Raw genomic sequence first — 8,720 nt, forward strand, 5'->3', positions numbered from 1 at the left:
AACTGTCACACAGGGGAAGGAGTTTGGGTTTTCCTGGGAATGCTCTGGAGGGTTTTCTTTGTCTTAGGTGGACAGGTGGGCGATGGGACAGAATGATGTGGTCTGAAATGTGAGTCTAAGGTTGCTCTGGCTTTGGTAGGGAGAACGGATTTGGAAAGGACAAGAGGGAGGCCGAGAGACCAGGTCGGAGGCCCCTAGGAGCTTCAAGCCTAGAAAGGATGGTAACTGGAGAGGCAACAGGAAGATGGGGAGATGAAGGCAGGTGTTTAGGAATTAGGGTCAGCAATACTTGAGGAAGAGAGATGGGGGAGGGAGGAACCAAGGAAAACTGTTTCTCCTCCCCCCACCGCCACCTCTGGCCACTGTGGAGCATCCATCGAGGGCCAGGCACATGTCATAGGTTCAGTGTGGCTGAGTAACTCACCCCAGGCAGGTCACATAGATCCTAAGTGGCAGAGCCAGAATCCAAAGCCAGGTCTGCTGGCTCTAAATCCTGCTTGGGTACCTTTACAGTGCTTCCCTCCAGCTCCTAGAATTCCTTTATCTGGAAGGGCAGCCTTCCATTCCAGTCAAGGAGAGCCGGAATCTTGACTCAGGTTCACCTCCCGGAAAAAGAAGGTCACGTTATCTGTGCTCACGATGATGCCGGGCAGTCAAGGAGCGTCTTCGCATTCAGTCTCCTGACCGACTCATGAAGAGTCATACTGTCTGCCTCTAACCAGCCAGGGAGCCCAAGGCTCAAAGAGGCCTAGTAGTTTGCCCCAGATCTCCCAGCCAGAGGGAGGGGCAGAGTCAGGACTCAGAATCAGGTGTGTCCGACCCCAGAGCTTACGTTCCTAACCCCACACCACTCAGTTTCCTCAGTAGGTATACAGTAGACGCCACTGTCCGGAACAGTGGCTAGTGCACACATGTGGATAGGTAGTACACGCACGCACACACACACCCACTCCCTGTCAGTCCCAGGTGTACAACGGAACAGCAGTCTCAGGCTTGAGGGTCTCAGGCTCGAGGGTGAACTGGGAAGGTTTCTCTCTCCTTTGTTCTCTCTAAGGACACAGAGGCTTAGGGAAGCCGGTTTATTTTACAAGGTGATAGGCTCTGTGGCCCTCCCTAGCCATACTCTGTGACCTGAGGCAAGCCCCTTCCCCTCAACCAGCAGGAGCTCCATCTATCCAAAGAATGGAATAGACTCAGTTATTTCAATAGCTCCTTCCCGGTACAAAAGACCCCAATTCTAAAGCACTTTGGTGAGGCAGGTCTGGCCTGAGGGGCTTCTCTGAGACCCAGGACGGAGCCCAGCCCCTAGCCCCCCTGCTGCCCTGTGCATAGGTCATTGCCTCCTAAGCTCTAAGCTTAGCCTAAGAGCTAAGAGCTCAGGGGCGCTGCCGGGGGCACCCCAGGACTCCATGGAGCTGCGTGTGCCTGTCCACAGGGGTCATGCCCAAGCACGGGCTGGACGTGTCGGCCTGTGAGGTGTTCCGCTTCTACAAGCTGGTGACTCTCAAGGGCCTGATCGAGCCCATCTCCATGATCGTGCCCCGGAGGGTGAGTGAGGCCGCGCTGGGCTTCCGAGGGACCCCCACATTGAGTCCTAGCTTGCTTGCCACAGACTAAAACCTGAGGAACCCAGAAGAAGAAAGTCCTATGGACTGGGGTCTTCAGGCCCAATTTAGGGGTGGCGGGGGAACAGATGGGGACCATTCTAGGGTGGGGACAGTCTGCCTTGCTGATGAATGCAGGGTGGGGAATCCAAGCCCTAGTGCTAAGGCTTGGGGGCCAAAACAGCAGGAGCACGGGGGCAGGTCAGCAAGGAGGGGCTGCCAAAGAGCAGGGGTTCTCTTGGTTCTCTTCTGCTCCCCCTCTGCAGTCGGATTCCTACCAGGAAGACATTTACCCCATGACACCAGGCACGGAGCCAGCTCTGACCCCCGATGAATGGCTGGGGGGCATCAACCGAGGTATGCCAGGGGTGGGCTCCCCAGGAGAGGCTTCGAGATGGCAGCTTTTGCCTTCAGTCTGGTTCACCCCTTGCCCCCTTGTGTAGCCTCCTACTTGACCCCCCCACACCCACTCGGCCAGCTGTCAAGCATGGTGTGATGAGAGAGGCCGTCACTTGACACGCCACCAGACTGTCAGCATGAACGTTTCCCTTGCCTTCCGTAGATCCCGTGCTGATGTCTTTGAAGGAAGGCTATAAGAAGTCCTCAAAAATGGTATTTAAGGCTCCCATCAAAGAAAAGAAGAGTGTTGTGGTCAATGGAATAGATTTATTAGAGAATGTCCCGCCCAGGACAGAGAACGAGGTAAGGAATATAAGTTATTACCTCCACGGGTCCTGGAAGAGCGAGACCTTTACATTTCAATTATGGGCTTCAGGCCTTTAAGCCAGCTGCATCTGGGGCATTTTTCTCTCTGTGACAAATACCATAAGTAGCCTGCTATTGGTTTCCGTTGCCTCTGACCCCAATAAATAGAGGCTGGGATACGCAGGGATATTGATGTCCCACACCCACCCAGGCCCTCACTAACCCACACAATCCCGTGTTTCATTCCAGAAAGGGGCTGTCATTTGCTGTTACCAGAGTTCTAAATTGCAGACTAACAGAGGGAAGCCTGGCCTCATGCCTTTCAGCACTGCCTTCCTCCCTGGCATTGTGGCAAGGACGGGGTCTGACAGTCCCCTGTTTGTTGGGGGAGAGGCTGTGTTTATGAAAGTACTTTGCACCCTGTAGAATGGGGGCAGCTCATTCAGGGGCAGCCATGGCTGGGTCTTACCCAGGTCCCCCAAAGTCTCCTTTGCACCGTACCTCCAGACCCTGGTGCCAATACCAGGGGCCGAGTTTGGCTCAGGCCAGGGTTCACAGATGCATGTCCTGGGCCAGGATCTTGGCCTGATGCAGCTGAAGTAGAGAAGGCTACATGGACCCATCTGCATCTGAATCTGGGCTCTGCCATCTCCCGGCTGGGCCCAAGCAAGTTTCCTGACCTTTCTCATGGTGAAGTGTGGACAGGAATTAACACATAGGAATAAGACAGGATATTTCCCAAGGGTCTAGCACTCTTCCTGGCCCATACGAAGTGTTCAGTGAGGCTTCCCATATTAGTTATCTGTTGCTGTGTAAAACATCATCCCCAGACTTAGTGGCTTAAACCCACCAACATCTATTATCTCCTAGTAGCTCAGAATGGATGCCTGTGGTTCAAGGTCTCTATGCGACCTTGTAGTTAAACTGGCAACTGGGCTGCAGCCACATCTGAAGGCTCAGCCGGGGAAGGATCTGCTGCCAAGAAAGCACTCATTTTCTCATGGGTTGTTGGACCGAGGGTCTCAGTTCCTCACAGAACTTCAGCCAGAGGCCTCCCTCAGGTCCTTACTGTATGGACCCCTCTGTAGGACAGCTCACATCATAGCAGCTGGGCATCCCTCAGAATGAGCCAGAGAAGGTGTCCAAGATGGAAGTCACAGTCTTTCTGTAACCTGACCTTGAAAATGACATCCCATCACTTCTGCCATATTCTATTCCTTTGAAGCAAGTTACCGAGTCCAGCCCACCCTTGAGGGGAGGGGCAACACAGGGGCCATCTTAAAAGTTTCTTATCACACCAATTTACGATTATCTATTTGGCATTTTCCATTAAAAAAAATTTTTTTTAATCACCTGAGAAGATAGAAGGTACGTGAGTTGCTGGGATAGCCCAGGTGGGCCGTAACAAGAGACTGAGCTCCATTCTAGTACCCAGTGTGGGGGAGGCAGGGTTGAGCAGCACTGAAACCAAGTAACATTTTGCTACCACTTGTTTCCATGAACAGAAATGATCCAGAGGGAAATTTTCAAGGGTCTCTGGGCAGGCAACATAGATGTCACAATCTGTCTGCACTAAAGCTTATGCACTTTGTTCTTGGGAAGAACACAGCCGATTGGGAGCAACCAGTTAGAAAACTGGACTGTAAATGGTGTCTACATGGGAAATTGTGTAAATTGTAAATGGTGTCTACATGGGAAATTGTCTACATGGGAAGATAAACTGGTGGCCTGATACAGGGGAGGAGACTTAATACAATGCTGAATCTTACTAAAAATCAGTTCCTTGTGCACTTAAAATGAGTGGAATTTATGGTATGTGAATTATACCTCAATAACACTGCTTTGTTTTGCTTTTTTAAACAAAAGCTGACCAAAAGATTATGCAGAGGAATTTTCAGAACTTGGAAGTCACAGGAGTGTGTGGGATCATTGAGTGCAGGGGCAAAGAGTACATCATCCCTCCAAAAAGATGTAACCAGTACCAATTTGTTGGTTAAAAAAAAAAAGTCAGTTAAAGAATCATCAAAATGATAGAGATATTCTTCAAACCATTAATTTTCCTTTAATGCATTAAGTAAATAGTGCTCACTTTGACACACATACACTGACACAGTAAAATAAACACATACGTACACACAAAAATCCCACTTTGATGCAGTACCAAGACTTCTCTTTGAGGAGATTCCTGGCTGGGAACCTGCTATGTTATTCACAAATAAATCACCCCCTTTTTTTTCAGAGCTGACCCCCGATTTTTCTTGTTTTAAGACAGATTTATTGGGGTGTAATTTCCCGCTGGTAAAAGTCATCCTTTGTAGTGTCCAGTTCCGTGGGTTTTGACAAACACATACAGCCGGGTCACCACGATGGGACAAGCAAGATATACACTGCTCCCGATCTCTTGTGTTTACACCACCGGCACCCAACTCAGGAGCAACTCCTTTAGCATCCCCTTTATCTAATGCGTGCAACTTAGTTTTCATGGGGACATTTTCAAACCATTTCATCAGTGTCTATCCTATCTCACTTAAGTATACAATTACAAGAACACGTGCAGTTCACACCCAGGAGTGTGGGGACCCCCACAAGTGTGCATCAGGAACATTTAGTTCAAGGCGGGGGGTTGTCATGGGGTCCACTGTCTTGCAGAGCTCAGTGTCTTGCAGGCATCTGGCAGTCTGTTTTCTGGTGGAAGGGGTGAGACTGGTTAATCCAGGGACTTGTCCCAGTGAAGGGCTGTCCGATCCCTCTGCTTTGCCCATGCCCAACCCTCCCGGGAATCCCCGCGCAGCGCGCACATTGGCGGCTGTGACAGTCACCCCCCGCAGACGAAAACCTGGCTTCCATTCTGTATCTGAGCTTCCTTAAGAAGAGAAGGATACAAAGCATTTTAGAAAGGTTCCCATTCACAATGGTAAATAAGAGTATTATGTTTGCACCCTTAAAGGGTGAGCTCGAGATATTTGGGAAAGTGGGCGGTGTTGGGCTCCCAGGGGAAGAAGGAGCCGTGAGCTGGGTCTGGAGAAGCGCACGCTGCAGGGACAAGAGCCTCTGGGGACACTAAAGCAGGCCCCGGGGGACAAGGGCGGAGGCCGCGGTGGTCGGGGGTAGGGCAGGCGCGACACCCACTCATGAAATCGCCTTCTCACCTGCTCTCTCCCGTCTGCCGCCGCCCCTCTGCGTCCTCCCCAGCTCCTCCGAATGTTCTTCCGGCAGCAGGATGAGATCCGGCGGCTGAAAGAGGAGCTGGCCCAGAAGGACATCCGCATTCGGCAGCTGCAGCTGGAGCTGAAAAACTTGCGCAACAGTCCCAAGAACTGTTAGCTCCCCGGCAGGGCTGCCTTCTAAGCTGACCTCTGATCTCTCCGCGGTTTCCACACGCCCCTTAACTTCCCCTTCTCCAGCGCCCCCAGAGGCACAGCCGGGACTGGAGCTGGGGACCGCCTGAGGACGCCCACCTGCCACCTTGAGGACTGGAAGCTGCCCTTTGACCTCTCGACCTCCTGCTGGGAAAGTCCCCAGCCTCTCCTGGAGACCCACTGCTGGAGACCCCCCCCCTTTTCCCTGCCACCCCAGGATCCTCAGAGGCCCCTTGGAGGGGTGAAGACCATGGACTCCTTGCAGGGTGACCCTCAATGGATCAGGGAGCAGAGGGCGAAGCCAGGACCCCAGTAGACGGAGAACTTGAACTTTTCCCCTGCCAAGGGACTGCAGGGACATCTCGGCTCTCCCTGCCGGGGCTCGCAGCACCCTTGCCGTTGGCCCAGTAAGGGCTGGATTACAGGCCTGGGCTGTTCTGCCTCCCCTCCCCGCATCTCCCTCCCTTCCCTGACAGCCCCGCAAGCCTGGCTCACCTGACAAGGGTTGCAAGCAGCCCAGCTCCTTTCTGTCTCTTGCCCCCTCTCTCTTGTCTTCAGGGAATTAAGAGGATTGCTCACCAAGGCCATAAGGACCCCTTGCCTTCCCATGATTCTCTTCAAAGCTCTTGGAACACCCGTTTCCCGTTTAATTTGTGAGGTAGGCAGGGTAGGGAATAGGGTCCCCATTTCGCGAAGGCCAGAACTGAGGATTGCAATGGGGAAGCGACTTACTAAGTCACCCAGAAGGTCAACGTGTCCAGACTCCGGGCCCGGGCCCTTCCCCCCGCATCAAGATGCCAGTCACATGGGGACATCCCCTGTGCCCACGTCGCTGTGGAGAATGAGAACTGGAAGCCACTGCTACCGCCTGCCCAAACCAGTAGTGCCAGCGTGCCACACTGCCCAGTTGAGGCCCTTCCCGCCCAGCGCTCCCGGCCCCCGCCCTGTGCACCCCCTCCCCAGGGGACTCCCTCCCGATGAGGCCCCTTCCCCCTGGAAGCCAGGGCTGAGAAGGGGGGGCTCAGCCCTGGGGAAGGCAGGGCGGAAGGGGTCTGATCACTTCAGGGGCCGCTCCGCCCCTGTCCCTCGCCACTTCCGTCTCAGCCACTTTCAGCCTTACACTTGTAGAAGGACCACAGCCCCTTATGCCCGTATAGCACTTTAAAGTTTACACGGTTCTTTGACCCGTAGGACCTCACTCAAGCCTCGCATCTGCTCCAAGAGGTGGGGAGCCTTCTCTCCATGTTGCCGATGAGGACACAGACGTGGCCCAAGGTCACGGGACTCTCTGAGACGCCATATTTCATCTGGTCTTCTACGCATTTTCTTTTTTGTTTCCTTATTTACTTCCGTCATTTCCCACTATCCACAGAGTCTGTAAACACTGCTGTCAGAAAAGTCACGGTTCCGGGGGCGAGATCTGGCCTGGGGGTCAAGAAATGGGTGTCCACTCCTCACTCATTAGCTAGGAACTACTAGACGCATTTTACCCCACACCTGCTTTTCCCGTGGCCACCCTCTAGTACATCCCTCCACAGAGGCCGGGGCCCCCTCAGCCCCTCCAGGTCACCTGGGTAGGGAAAGCCCCAGCCCTCAGACTTTTCCTCCAAGAACCCTCCACCCTCTCGGCCAGCTACAGCAGGGTCTCCGGGCCCGCCGCCCCCTGCAGCTAGACAGTGTCTGCTCTCATTCCCTCCTCACACTTCTGGACCTTTTTTTTCTTCCCCCATTGACCTTTGTGGTCTTCTGTGATTATTTATGCTGCCTCCCAAGGATAGAATTGAAATAAAATGTTTTCAACTTATCCCACCTGTGGGCGTGACACTCTCATTTAACCCCGGTGGCCGCGGCGCTTGGTCACTGTGGTATCCTGATGGTCAGCCTCCCAGCCGCGACTCTTGCCTTTCCAGAACAACAAATCATGTCTCTACCTATGGATACCACTTCACACTTTTGGTCATCGACAATAAGGCTTCGGAACCAACACCACCGACGTTTGGGGCCAGATAAGTCTTTGCTGTGGGGGCTGTCCTGTCACTGTAAGTTGTTCAGCTGATCAGATGCCACAGCAACCCCTCCCCAGCTGTGACAAATAAAAATGTTTCCAGGTATCACCCAGTATCCCCTAAGATATGAAAATTGCCCCAGTTGGGGACCACTGTGCTTCAGTTATTCGATGAGCATCTGCTCTGTATCCAGCCCTGGCTTGGGGTCTGGGGACACTGGTGTTTGACACTGGAATGACGCTTCCCTGTTTCCATCTACTTGGCTCTTCTGATCTTCGCAGCAGCTCTACATGCTATGTTCTAATATTATTTCCATGTTCAAGAAGAGTAGTCAGCTCCAGACCAATGACATGCTCAAGGTCACTCAGCTGGCATGATGGGGAAGACACACAAGGACGTAGATTTTCTGAGCCCGGAGCTGGAGGACGACATGCTCCCAGTTCCCACCCCCCACCCCTCCCACCCCCACCAGACTCAGTGCTGGGCAGAATCTGGTCCAAGAGGGAGGGCTGGGGCCCATCATGAGGCAAGGGATGGTAGGCAGGGACTGCCAGGCCACCGGGAGACACTCCCTCTCTCACCAAGACAGGGTCGTCATGGAGCAGAGGTCAGGCTGCACGTGGCAGGGTGGACACCACAGGAAGCTCAGCAGAGCCAGAGGAAAGCAAGGACCGTCTTAGAAAAGAGGGCTGGAGAGGAAATGGCAAAGGGTGGGCAGAGGAGCATTGGGCAGGATGCCAGAGACCGGAGGGGTGGTCCAGGCTCAGTTCTGCCTCTGACTGCTGTGTGACCTTGAGTAACTCGCTACTCCTCTCTGGCGCTCACTTTCTCCATCTATAAAATGAAGGACTAAGACAATTCTAGGGTCCCTCCCTGGTCTAACACTTCAGTTTCCTTTAGGCCAGCAGTTGAGAGAATGGGACAAATCACCAAGAGCACTCAGTGTCCAATTCAATTAGTGCAAACCAGAATATGTCAGAAGGGAAACAGCAGAAGGGCATCTTGTAGGGTTTGGTTGCAGGAAAGGACTTTGGTCAAAGATGAGT

At 53.1% G+C, this 8,720-nt stretch overlaps 1 protein-coding gene across 4 annotated transcripts in view; it reads left to right on the forward strand.

The window, feature by feature from the left end:
* CORO2B (coronin 2B) overlaps positions 1-7,472 on the forward strand; it is a 127,217-nt gene extending 119,745 nt beyond the window's left edge. For 3 of the 4 annotated variants that reach the window (XM_046008738.1, XM_046008736.1, XM_046008737.1), the window contains exons 9-12: positions 1,436-1,548; positions 1,871-1,961; positions 2,167-2,306; positions 5,502-7,472. In XM_046008738.1, coding sequence (XP_045864694.1) covers positions 1,436-1,548; positions 1,871-1,961; positions 2,167-2,306; positions 5,502-5,633 — 476 coding nt within the window. In that variant the 3' untranslated portion in view covers positions 5,634-7,472. The remainder of the gene's footprint in view (positions 1-1,435; positions 1,549-1,870; positions 1,962-2,166; positions 2,307-5,501) is intronic. The other variant, XR_006818725.1, reaches the window with a different exon arrangement.
* The last annotated feature ends 1,248 nt before the right edge of the window (positions 7,473-8,720 follow it).

This window comes from Meles meles, chromosome 6, assembly GCF_922984935.1.
Source record: "Meles meles chromosome 6, mMelMel3.1 paternal haplotype, whole genome shotgun sequence".
Classification (NCBI taxonomy): Eukaryota; Metazoa; Chordata; class Mammalia; order Carnivora; family Mustelidae; genus Meles; species Meles meles.